Source organism: Lithobates pipiens, unplaced genomic scaffold (assembly GCF_037356315.1).
Source record: "Lithobates pipiens isolate NorthernLeopardFrog02 unplaced genomic scaffold, aLitPip1_a1.2 Scaffold_8, whole genome shotgun sequence".
Taxonomy (NCBI): domain Eukaryota; kingdom Metazoa; phylum Chordata; class Amphibia; order Anura; family Ranidae; genus Lithobates; species Lithobates pipiens.
In genome coordinates, this window is record NW_027507903.1 from 253,947,695 (window position 1) to 253,961,623 (window position 13,929).

The 13,929-nt window shown below is 40.1% G+C and overlaps 1 protein-coding gene across 1 annotated transcript in view; it reads right to left on the minus strand.

Moving 5' to 3' along the window:
• PLXNC1 (plexin C1) overlaps positions 1-13,929 on the minus strand; it is a 160,330-nt gene that overhangs the window by 24,061 nt on the left and 122,340 nt on the right. Inside the window, exons 20-23 of the mRNA XM_077470617.1 lie at positions 11,266-11,464; positions 8,235-8,381; positions 7,108-7,285; positions 3,563-3,663 (exon numbers count right to left, since the gene is read on the minus strand). Of these exons, the coding sequence (XP_077326743.1) occupies positions 3,563-3,663; positions 7,108-7,285; positions 8,235-8,381; positions 11,266-11,464 (625 nt within the window). The remainder of the gene's footprint in view (positions 1-3,562; positions 3,664-7,107; positions 7,286-8,234; positions 8,382-11,265; positions 11,465-13,929) is intronic.

The window sequence follows — 13,929 nt, forward strand, 5'->3', positions numbered from 1 at the left end:
GCACTACATGGTTTTGGTAAATCTAAAGGAAATCAGAGAACAAACGTTGTATAGAGTGTGTATGGGGTCTCAGAGAGCGTCAACAGTGAATATTGGTGTCACCTTCTTATGCAGTATTGCATCAGTGTGTAAATCAAAAGACTGGCTGAAAAGAGTTATTGTTCAGAAGGGATAACAGTTCACATGCAGTGCCTTGAAAAAGTATTCATACCCCCTGAAATTTACCTCATTTTGTCATGTTACAACCGAAAACACAAATGTATTTTATCTGGATTTTTTTCTGATAGACCAACACAAAGTGGCACATAATTGTGAAGTAGAAGGAAAATGATAAATGGTTTTCACAATTTTACAAATAAATATCTGAAAAGTGTGGCATGCATTTGTATTCAGCCCTCCTGAGTCAATACTTTGCAGAACCCCCTTTCGCTGCAATTACAAATGCAAGTCTTTTTGGGGATGTCTCTACCAGCTTTGCACATCTAGAGAGAGGCAATTGTGCCCATTCTTCTTTACAAAATAGCTCAAGCTCTGTCAGTATGGATGGAGAGAATCTGTGAACAGCAATTTTCAAGTCTTGCCACAGATTCTCAATTGGATTCAGGTCTGGACTTTGACTGAGCCATTCTAACACATGAATATGCTTTGATGTAAAACATTCCATAATATCTCTAGCTGTATGTTTAGGGTCGTTGTCCTGCTGGAAGGTGAACCTCCACCCTAGTCCCAAGTCATTTGCAGACTCTAACAGGTTTTCTTCTAAGATTGCCCTGTATTTTTCTCCATCCATCTTTCCATCAACTCTGACCAGCTTCCCTATCCCTGCTGAAGAAAAGCACCCCCACAACAAGATGCTGCCACCACCATGTTTCATGGCGGGGATGGATGTGTTTAGGGTGATGTGCAGTGTTCGTTTTCCACCACACATAGCGTTTTGATTTTAGGGGAAAAATAAAATTTTGGTCCCATCTGACCAGAGCACTTTCTTCCATATGTTTGCTGTGTCCCCCACATGGATTCTTGCAAACTGCAAATGGGACATCCTAAGACTTTCTTTTAACAATGTCTTTCTTCTTTCCACTCTTCCATAAAGGCCAGATTTGTGGCGTGCACGACTAATAATTGTCCTGTGGACAGATTCTCCCACCTGAGCTTTGGATGTCTACAGCTCCTCCAGAGTTACCAAGGGCCTCTTGGCTGCTTCTCTGATTAATGCTCTCCTTGCCTGGCCTGTCAGTTTAGGTGGATGGTCATGTCTTGGTAGGTTTGCAGTTGTGCTATGCATACTCTTTCCATTTTCGGATGATGGATTGGACAGAGCTCTGTGAGATGTTCAAAGCTTGTGATCATTTTTATAACCTAACCCTGCTTTAAACTTCTCCACAACTTTATCCCTGACCTTTCTGGTGTGTTCCTTGGCCTTCATGATGCTGTTTGTTCACTAAGGTTCTCCAACAAACCTCCGAGGGCTTCACAGAACAGCTGTATTTATACTGAGATTACATTACACACAAGTGGACTCTATTTACTAATTAGGTGATTTCTGAAGGCAATTGGTTCCACTAGATTTTAGTTAGGGGTAGCAGAGTAGAGGGCGCTGAATACAAATGCATGCCACACTTTTCAGATATTTAATTTCCTTGGCCTTCATGATGCTGTTTGTTCACTAAGGTTCTCTAACAAACCTCTGAGGGCTTCACAGAACAGCTGTATTTATACTGAGATTAAATTACACACAGGGTGGATTCTATTTACTAATTTGCTGACTTCTGAAGGCATCTGGTTCCACTATATATTAGGAGAACTGGAATCAGAGTTCAGATATTTATTTGTAAAACAATTTGAAAACCATTTATCATTTTCCTTCCACTTCACAATTATGTGGCACTTTGTGTTGGTCTATCACATAAAATCCCAATAAAATTGGCAATGTGAAACAGGAGCAGTGAGACAGATTGCGAGATTTATATTAATATGATTTATAATAAGGTCACAGCTTGAGTCATACATTTCTCCCTCAGCTGCTCTAAAGTAGCACTGTGACAGAATCAAACCTGACCCTGACCACTTCCCAATTGCATGTCTCTCTATAATCTTCAGCAACAAATTTGTCTCAAAGCTTTAATCTGTCACAGTTGGTTTCCCAGAAATACATGTGTAAGGGTCATAAATACACTGTAAACTTGTTGAAAAACCTTGGCCTGATTTGTGTCAAATAAGGATAATGCGAACATCCCCAGTTCGGTTTGCATCAGAACATGCGAACACGCAATAAATTTGTTCGAACATCCGAACACCGTTAAAATCTATGGGACTCGAACATGAAAAATCAAAAGTGCTAATTTTAAAGGATTATATGCAAGTTATTGTCATAAAAAGTGTTTGGGGACAAAAAAAAGTTTTAAAAACTGCAGTATTTTTAGGGAGCAGTGATTTTTATAATGCTTAAAGTGAAACAATAAAAGTGTAATATTCCTTTAAATTTCGTACCTAGGGGGTGTGTATAATATGCCTGTAAAGTAGCGCTTGTTTTCCGTGCTTAGAACTGGCCCTGCACAAAGTGTCATTTCTGAAGGAAAACAAGTCATTTAAAATCACTCGTGGCTATAATGAATTGTCGGCTCCCGGTAATACAGAGAACAGTCATTGAAAGTCATTGATAAAAATTAAAAAAAAGCGTGGGGGTCCCACCAAATTCAATTACCAGGCCCTTCAGGTCTGGTATGAAATATTAAGGGGAAACCCACGTCAAATTGAAAAAAAATTATGTGGGGTTCCCTCCAAATATCCATACCAGACAAAAAAGGGGGGGGGGGGTGAGAGAGCGCCCCCCTCCTGAACCGTACCAGGCCACATGCCCTCAACATTGGGAGGGTGCTTTGGGGGTAGCCCCCCAAAGCACTTTGTTCCCATGTTGATGGGGGCAAGGGCCTCATCCCCACAACCCTTGCCCGGTGGTTGTGGGGGTCTGCGTGCGGGGGGCTTATCGGAATCTGGAAGCCCCCTTTAACAAGGGGACCCCAATATCCTGCCCCCCCATTTGAAATGGTAACAGGTACATTGTACCTCTACCATTTCACAAAGAAAGTGTAAAAAAAAAAAAAAAAAAACACAGACACCATGGGGATAAGTCCTTTATTAAAAATAAAAAAAATTAAAAAGATTCCAGTAGTGGTAATCCACTCTCGGTATCCTGCGATGGGTGATCATCTGTCCAGGGTCCAGCGATGGATGATCTCTTCTCTCCAGGTCCAGGGTCCAACGATGATGTCCAGCGCATCCTGTCTCCACCAAAGACACTGCGGGAATCCCAGCAGCCTGACAGGTCTCTTAACTGATGCTAAAGAGACAACATGGTCTGCCTATCCCAAGATAGTAATTTATTAAAGAATCCTATACTTTTATTCTGCCAAGTCGAAGAGGACTATCTAACAAAAAAGAAGTGGAATTTATCCCAGGATCATAGAAAGACACTTTCCTTTTTTTTATGGCTGGACTGTTCACTTGTTCTTTTTAGGAATGGAAAAATGTAATTCAGCTAATCTGTAAATCTATTACCTACCTTGTAATGTTTTACTGTGTTCAGTCTCTTATATACATTCTCCACCACAGAAGAGGCATCTATATCTAAAAGTGCCTTATGTGTTTGACCATAATGAAGTTCTGTACATGTAGGGAAGATAAATAAACACATATGGAGAGAATATTATACATCACAAACACAAGTGCAGATATTACTCATCCAGATATACCAGAATTTCAGTCATTACCATGCCTCCAAAATGTTCAAAATTAGCCATTTAGCTTTGTGCAGTTTTCTGTAATCTGAAACCAGGACTGACTTGAAAAAAATGTAAATATACATGATATTACCAAATGTATTGGGACACCTGCCTTTACACGTACATTAACTTTAATGGCATCCCAGTCTTAGTCTGTAGGGTTCAATATTGAGTTGGCCCACCCTTTGCAGCTGTAACAGCTTCAACTCTTCTGGGAAGGTTGTCCACAAGGTTTAGAAGTGTGTCTATGGGAATGTTTGACCATTCTTCCAGAAGCGCATTTGTGAGGTCAGGCACTGATGTGGACAAAAAGGCCTGGCATACAGTCTCCGCTTTAATTCATCCTAAAGGGGTTCTATGGGGTTGAAGTCAGGATTTAGGACTTTGTGGACCTTTATGCACTGATCCAAATCATTTGGTGGAGGGGGGATTATCGTGTGGGGTTGTTTTTCAGGGGTTGGACTTGGCCACAGTGAACTTTTAAGGTGTCAGAATACTAAAATATTTTGGACAATTTCATGCTCCCAACTTTGTGGGAACAGTTTGGGGTGGAGGAACTTGACTGGCCTGCAAAAAGTCCTGACCTCAAGACCTCAAGACTGCAGGCCTTCTCGTCCACATCAGTGCCTAAACTTACAAATGTGCTTCTGGAAGAATGGTCAAACATTCCCATAGACACACTCCTAAACCTTGTGGACAGACTTCTCAGAAGAGTTGAAGCTGTTGTAGCTGAAAAGGGTTGGCCAACTCAATATTGAACCCTACAGGCTAAGACTGACATGCAATTAAAGTTCATGTGTGTGTAAAGGCAAGGGTTCCTAAACTTTTGGTAATATAGTGTACATGGTAAGGAATATATACAGCTGCAGTTTGAATGCTGTATCATTTCTAGTCTTTCTTCCCTGCAGCAACTTTGCACTGTATTATTGATATTGAACAAAAACCTGGGGTATTGTTTACAGCAAAGAGAGGAAGCCTTTAAAAAAGTCAACGTGGATAACACGTTATTATTGATTTATACAGTACCATCATCTTTCGTGGAGCTGTACAATGTAATCAATATAAGGAGGGGTAGCACGAGTAATAAAGTAAAATACATGAAATGCTCCAGTGACAAATGCATACAGCTATATAGCAAAATGTATTAATAATAATAATGAACTATAGGAGCAAGAGTCCTCCTACCTATAGAAGCTAACAATCTGAGGGATAGGGTTGAAAATCATAGGTAAGGAAAGTGAGTAAGCTTAATATAAGATTACAGTGTCCTTTGTCAGATTTGTCAGAGGAAAAAGCAGTGTTGGTTCATTGATATAAGTGATTAGGGTTAGGTCAGAATATCCTTAAGGACACATCTTAAAGTGTTACTAAACCCACAATAGTAAAATCAGTCTGTATTTGCAGTAAAGCATGCTTGTTATACTCACTGTGGAACCTAAAGGGTTAATCCTCTGCATTGTGTAAAAAGGCTGTTTGATTCTGTATGCACAGATCCTCTCCTTTTTGCACTGCTCCTCAAAACATGTACAGATAAGACAGAGTTACTGGAGTCATTCTGTACATGCTCAGTTTGGTGTGTATTGCTAGAGAGTTTTTTTTTTACTTGGGATAGTGCATGTAATCAGTGCAGGCCAATCAGCACTGTTCAGTGAGAGGGTCAGGGGTCCTGCATTCTGATAGGACAGCCAGTGCAGTATGAAAACTCCTCCTACAAGCTTTAAACAGGCACTGATAGAAGTCACAAGACTGCTATATACTGCTGGTGAGAAGATTTTTAACAGTTTATGTTTACTAAAATTATTGCATTTCCATGTTCTGTGTACTGTGGGAACCCAGAAATAGTGAATGCAGAGTCCTGGGTTTAGTAACACTTTAAGGATGTGTTTGAAGGCGTCAATGAAAGGGTCATATAGTATATAATAGGAAATTCTAGAAAAAGGGAGAGAACCATCCGATGTGCTGGATTTGAGAATGTGGGGAGGTAACTAGATTGGAGAATAGGAGAAATCAATGTTTGAAATGGTATCATGAGATTAATGAAGAAATGTATTATTATTTATTACAGGTATTTTATAGAAACACACACACACAATCACAGGGAAAACATGCAAACTCCATGCAGGTAGAGTCATGGTTTGGATTTGAACCTATGACCCTAGTGCTACAAGGCAGAACCTCTAAGCCACTTAAAAGGCCATATTGTGGCTTGTGGTTTTGAAAGTTAGGCCGCGTACACACGAGAGGATTGTCCGTCCAACTTAGTCCGCTGAAACGTGTTTCAGTGGACAGTCCGCTCGTGTGTGGGCTTCAGCGGACTTTTTCAGCGGACAGTCTGGCGGGCTAAGTCTTTCGGAATTTCCGTAATATTGTCCGTCCAACTTTGGTTTCAGCGGACAGTCCGCTCGTAAGTAGGCTAGTTGGACGGACTAAGTATGGCGCATGCTCAGAAAGGATTTACACGGCCGAAGGTTGCATTGCAGTGTATTGGACGTCGTATTTCTAGTCCCGTCGTACGTGCTGTACACGTCATCGCGCAAGCTTTCAGCGGACTGTCTGTTCATCGTGTGTGGTCAAGTCCGTTCATTCAAAAGTAGGACGGACTGTCTGTCGGATTGTCTGACGGACTTAGTTGGACGGACAATCCTCTCGTGTGTACGCGGCCTTAGAGGTAAAAATTTCAAAAGGAGCAGCATCCAGGATAGTGGCTCAGTTTGTTTTTTTGGAAGACCACAGAGAAGGGTTATGCTGGCCATACACTATACGAAAAATCGTCTGAAATTCAGTCATTTGGCCAGTTTATTTGTTTTTCGGCCAGTTAATGGGTACAAAATCCATAATCGTTGGGATGTTTTTGAGCCAAAAAAAACGAAGGACAAGTTTGGAATTTTTCTGCCGAAGGAATGATAAATTGAAAGGTTAATGTGTTTCCCATCCGAACTGTTTGCAGTAGGTACATGTAAAAAAACAAACAAAAAATTGATTCATTTATGTCCACTGAACGATTTATCGGCCATCGTTTGATCTCACTGCCGAATGTCAGTTTTTCGAAAATGGGTTCAGCTGATTTTTCGTATAGTATATGGCCAGCATTAGTCATAAGTTTTATTATGGAGCTTACAATAAGTGGTTATTGAGTTATACTAAGGTTTACATGAAAGAGCAGATCCAAGTGTTGCCCTTCAGTAATGAGTTGGGTATTTGACGTTTTTGAAGTGTTGTTCACAGAAAGTGTTACTTCAAAGTAGAAAGATTACTGTTCTGTTTTATCCATACCACAAATCACTCCACATTATTAACAACACTGAACTTATTCAAAAATACCTACCTAAACAAATGTCACAAGGAGGGAAGCTAAAAGCATATCCATTTTTTGACAGGAACGTTTGAAGGATTTTTTCTTTGACTTGCCCAATGGTATCACAATCCAGAACTGTTACTTTTATGCATGGACTGGCATCATCAACAACTTCACTTTCTGGTGTTGGGTAATATACATTTAAGTCCTATGGGGACAAAAAATGTATTCAAATTGTAGAAACGACACAGAACTAGACAGGGAAGTCATTATAACATTGTATAATCTGTGCTGGTAACTTTGCATAATGTGCTTATGAATCTATGTGTGTTGTAACCAGGGGCGGACTGAAAACTCATGGGGCCCCTGGGCAATAGGAGATTATGGGGCCCCCAGGCAATCGGAGATTATGGGGCCACACAGTAGACACACACACACACACACACACATAGTATACAATCACACAGTAGACACACACACACACACACAGTATACAATCACACAGTATACATAGACATGTTTCTTTTGGCTGAGAAGGTACTGGAGAGGTGGGGCAGCTGTAATCTCGAGATTTTTAGACCAAAAGGATGTCGGTAAGGGACATTTCAGAGACAGATGTAAAAAAAAACACAAATGTTTACATACTGTCCCTGTTTTTACTGAGGCTGGCAATCCTGATGGGGCCCCCTAGTGGTATGGGGCCCTCGGGCAGTGCCCGAGTGGCCCAATGGTCAGTCCGCTCCTGATTGTAACTAACATTGTGTTCACTAAATTACATAGTTACATAGTTACATAGTTACATAGTTAGTAAGGTTGAATAAAGACACCAGTCCATCCAGCTCAACCTGAGTGAGTGTCTACAATTGTCCCTATCCCTGTACATTGCACACTCACATCAGTCCCTACCCTCAAGGAGCCCCCCTTCCAAGGTCCCCATTCATATACCAGGGCCAATTTTGGACAGAAGCCAATTAACCTACCTGCATGTCTAGTGATCATACTGTATGTCTAATACAACAAATATACTGCTCTGCAAAGTATCTAAAACACAGCATAAATAGTACAACAATACCACAAATACCTTGTAAATCTAGTAAATTGTATTATATGGTAATTTATATAAAACCATAACAAATAAATCAGGAAAAAATACTTACAACATTATTAAAGTCTGTAATTTGCCATAACAGCCAGTCCTCATTCAAAGTGTACAGGGCTTTACTTGTTATTGCATCTATGGGACCTTTGTGTATCCTCTGATTCAGGGTACAAACAAGACCATACAGAGGTTCTCCCACAGATTCCTAAACAGTAATGACATACCATTAAAAGGAGCCAAGACTTTATGTAAAACATACAATCCAAAGCTTTATCCTGGGTTTTACAACAGGCACTGTAGAGATTAAAAAGCGGTCAGAAAAATAAAAGCATACTAGCCCACACTTGCATGACCAAACTTTGAAAACCCTATGTGCAATAATACCATACCTCCCAACTTTTTGAGAGGGGAATGAGGGACACCTATCGGCAAAAGTATGCAGGCATAGGGCACACCCCTTGCCACACCCCCTTAAAGGAGAATTGTACCATTGCTTTTTTTTACCACTACTATTCCTTTATACTGGCTTTTGAAATTTATAAAGGCAGCCATTTAGAAATTAGATGAAAGATTTAGCACTGGAAAACACATTTTGATAGATAAAAAGAGCATTTTATATACATCTATATAGAGCAGACCAAAATGAGGGACAAATGAGGAGGAATGAGGGACAGAGGGACATCGCTCCAAATCAGGGACAGTCTCTCAAAATCAGGAACAGTTGGGAGCTATGTAACACTCAGGTCAATATGTGTTTGCAGGATGCAGTTATTGTAGACTGAGTGGTGCAGGACATGCAACTCCATCTGGTCAATACTGTTTAGTACACAGATTCGTTCAGCAAATCTGTAAATTGGCATTCAAGGCCTGCATGACTGCCTATGGTAAGACCTACATATCTTTAGTTGGGCACACACCTCTTTACTTGCCCTTAGATTGTATCAGTTAGATCTACAATATTTACCAATAAATATGTAGCGTGAAGGTCTGCGTAAAACAACCAATTCAAATTATACGCAATCAGATGTACTCTTGCACTGTATAGTTATTGGTAAATTTTTGTATTTTAGTATACATTTTAGTCAAGTAAATATGAAACCTTATGAAACCCAAATTGATATGTTATATTTTACAGTTTATATTTTCAATATAGCCAAAAGGTGAAGCTTAAAGCAGTAGTAAACCGTTGTGTGTTTTTTTTTCTGAAACCTGCAAAGTAAAGCCATATTGTGCTAGTATACATCCCATACTAGTACGTTATGTGAAACTTACCTTAGAACGAAGCCCTTCCAGTGGCAAGCTGTCAGCACTGACAAGGCTTCCATCTTCACCTGGTCTTCCTCCCGGGTTCGTGGACTCTGGCTATGTGATTGGCCGGAGCCCTGATGACCTCACTCCCGCACATGCGCAGGGGAAACATTTATGGTACAGGACTTTGAAGGAAGTCCTGTGACATAACCAGCAGCATGTATAGTAAAAATCTCCTAAATGGTGCATGTTTAGGACATATTTACAGTAGCTATCGGTAAGCCTATAGGTACAAATTATGCATGGGAGTTTACTCCCACTTTAATAGTGCCTTTCACATATTCTTCTCTGTCATCTTTATTTCTTTGTTGTGAAAAGCCTGTAGTTTACAGAGCTCAAAAGTTTGTGGGATAGCTTTTCCAAAGGCTAGTAAATGAGGTAAAACTTCACTTTTCAAAGAATACCCAATCACATGAAAGAAAAAAAAATTAACAAAAAAGGAATTTGCTTGCATATGATTGGATGATAGAAGTCAGCAGTTCTCCCCCTCATTTATAAGCTCTGAAGCAACTGCATTTGCAAGTGCACGGTCGATTTGTTTTTAAATCAACCCCATTGGGTCCTTAAAGGAAACTGTCATTTAAATGTGTCCCTTAATAGCCACAAAGAATAGAACTTTGCAAACTCACTTACAGGAAAATATGCAAAGTGTGCAAAACTATGCAAATTTGGGACACTCATACTGAAATAAAATTCACCAATTAGCAGATTCTTCAGTTCTGCATAAATGTTCCAGACTCAGCTTCCTCTATGTGTGTTTGCATGCAGTCTAATAATTAAAATAGGGAACAGAAATTCATTAATTTGCATTCACTTGCCTCTTTTATGAGCAGGAGGAGCTCATATACCAAAAAGACAGCACAACATTTTATTTATTGACGCTGTCAAGACAGTGTCATCTGTAATGGTATATTCAGGCCTTTTTTAAAGTAAAGCAACACAATATTGTTGCTGTGAAAAGTGCCATGTCCTACAATGACCAATCAGATTTCCAATCACAGAAGTCCAATTAGTGATATTCATTTTTGATGGTTGAACTGGGTTACTACAATGAGCCCTTTTCTTAATGAAAAGGCAGATCGCTACATGGGTGAACTTTTCCATGTGCACAAAGCAAAGCATCATGTCTGTGGTGTGTAAACATTCCCATCCATCACGTATTGCAGCTTAAGTGGGGGGAAATGGTTGGCGGGCAGCATAAACGCTGCTCAACTGTGCATTTTTGCCACCCCTCAACAGCAACTCTGCACAAAGCCTGAGTAAACTATAATTAGGATTGATCAAATAAAAGTCACATCTTTAATCTAAAATTTAGTCTAAAATAATGGAATACAAAAAAATAAGTTATTAAATGCAGAACAGCAGGCCAGCTTTGTGACATCCAAACTGTTGTATACAGAAAAAGAAAAAAGAAAACACTGAGCTATCCAAACATGAAAAAGCTGCTAACACAACCAAATGGATATTTTTAGATAAAAAGTGTACAATCTAAGTAAACGTGTAACGCTAAACAAAAAATAGAAAAAGTGCAAAAAAATACAAAAACTTGTATGTTAACCCCTATGTACAACCACCTAGGGCTATGCCAATGTGCCTTATGATGGGAACATTAATCTAAATAAACACAGACATGGTGCTAATAAACAATTTACCTCAAAAAAACGTGCATTAGATATGTCTATAAGACATTTACCACATAAACATATATTGCTTTGTATGCGGAAACAAAAATAATCAGCTTTGTGACATCCAAACTGTTGTAAGCATGATTTTTTTCTCACCCGCAGGAAGCCATACAAGCAAGTGGCCATCCAATTGGTCAATAACTTTTCCACGACTGTTTCTGTTCGCCTTAGCATCAGCTTTGGATTTTTGTTGCTCGATTGCTCTATTAGATCTTTAATCAATGTATCAAGCAAACTGGTCAGATAGAGCAAATTGTTCTGAAAGGTGATGGTCAGGAAGGATGCAAACAAACATCTAGGAGCAACAAAATTCAAACATATATATATATTTTTTTTAAAGAAATACATATGCATTCCATCCCACAATTCTACGCATGATGTTTAAACCTTTTACAAAAGTTTTTTTTATAGCATGTTTTCTTTATAGCATGGTGGTGCAACAACTACAACTGGAGTTCTTCATTGGTGAGGATCTGGGTTTAATTCCCACTAGAACAATTATTCCTGTGCGTGTATAAATCTTCTCCCAATCTGCAAATTTCATGCTAATTTCTTAACTGCATTATTGTGTTTATAGTTGTAGTTGGCTGTAAGCTTATCAAAGGATAAGGTCTGGTGAGAATCTTTATATGTACAGTATATAATGTGTTTCTTGAGGCATAAGCTCAACACAATTGGAATGCCTGCTTTGGTATGATGTTGGTCGACTGCATAACTGAGTTTTCTGTTTTATCTCATTGGAAATCCAACATATGGTGGTGAAATGTTAGTGCCAGTTACACCGTCCTTGTAATCAATAAGAACAATGATTGAAGAACTTTCTGGTGAGACACAGTACTGCCATCTGTAGCTGGTAAACATAACAGGTTCAGAAACTCTGAAATAGGGTTGGAACCTCTGAACTCTGCAAATCATTTTTAACATCACCATTTCTGAAATACATTTTGCATTACACCATAACATAGTGAAAATATGTTATTTTATCTAATCAATTCCTTACTGTGTGAAAAAGTACTCTTAGTTTGTAAAAGATACAAAGAATGACATGGGTGTTGAATGCAGAAGAGCATCCAACATATACACAGAATCTTACAAAATTGAGTACACTCCTCACATTTTTGTAAATATTTTATTATATCTTGTCATGTGACAACACTGAAGAAATGACACTTTGCTACAATGTAAAGCAGTGAGTGTACAACTTGTAAAACAGCGTAAATTTGCTGTCCCCTCAAAATAGCTCAACACACAGCCATTAATGTCTAAACCGCTGGCAACAAAAATGAGTACACCCCTAAGTGAAAATTGGTCCCAATTAGCCATTTTTCCTCCCCCGGTGTCATGTGGCTCATTAGTGTTACAAGGTCTCATGCTGTGTACACACGACCAAACTTTCTGGCAGACTAGGTCCGACGGTATCAGTCCGTTGGACATTCCGATCGTGTGTGGGCTAATCTGATAGTTTTTCATTAAAAAAATCTGACGGACCTAGAAATAGAACATGTTTCAAATCTGTCTGACGGACTCAATTCCTATCTGGAAAACAGTTCATCTGTATGCTGGTTGGACGGACCAAATACGACGCAAGGGAAGCTATTGGCTACTAGCTATTAAACTTTATTTTTTAGTCCTGTCTTATGCCATCACGTTCAAAACTAACGGACTTTCGAACGGACTTAGTCCATTCGTGTGTGGGCAAGTCCTTTCATTCGGAAGTCCGTTGGAACTCTGTTGAAAGTCCATCGGGAAGACCGTCTGACCTTTTCTGCCAGAAAGTCCGGTTGTGTGTACGCAGCATCAAGTGTGAATGGGGAGCAGGTGTGTTACATTAGGTGTTATCGCTCTCACTCTCTCATACTGGTCACTGGAAGTTCAACATGGCACTTCATGGCAAATAACTCTGTGAGGATCTGAAAAGGAATTGTTGCTCTACATAAAGATGGCCTAGGCTATAAGAAGATTGCCAAGACCCTGAAACTGAGCTGCAGCATGATGGCCAAGACCATACAGCCGTTTAATAAGACAGGTTCCACTCAGAATAGACCTCGCTATGGTCGTCTAAAGAAGTTGAGTGCATGTGCTCAGCATGATTTATAGAGGTTGTGTTTGGGAAATAGGCGTATAAGTGCTGCCAGCACTGCTGCAGAGGTTGAAGGGGTTGGGGTCAGCCTGTCAGAGCTCAGACCATACGCCGCACACTGCATCAAATTGGTCTGCACGGCTGTCATCCCAGAAGGAAGCCTCATCTAAAGATGATGCACAAGAATGCCCGCAAACAGTTTGCTGAAGACAAGCAGACTAAGGACACGGATTACTGGAACCATGTCCTGTGGTCTGATGAAACCAATATAAGTGTATTTGGTTCAGATGGTGTCAAGCGTGTGTGGCAGCAACCAGATGAGGAGTACAAAGACAAGTGTGTCTTGCCTACAGTCAAGCATGGTGGTGGGAGTGTCATGGTCTGGGGCTGCATGAGTGCTGCCGGCACTTGGGAGCTTGAGTTCATTGAGGGAACCATGAATGCCAACATGTACTGTGCCATACTGAAGCAGAGCATGATCCCCTCCCTTCAGAGACTGGGCCACAGGGCAGTATTCCAACATGATAACGACCCCAAACACACTCCCAAGATGACCACTGCCTTGCTAAAGTAGCTGACAGTAAGGGTATGGACTGGCCAAGCATGTCTCCAGACCTAAACCCTATTGAGCATCTGTGGGGCATCCTCAAACGGACATCCAACATCCACCAGCTCCGTGA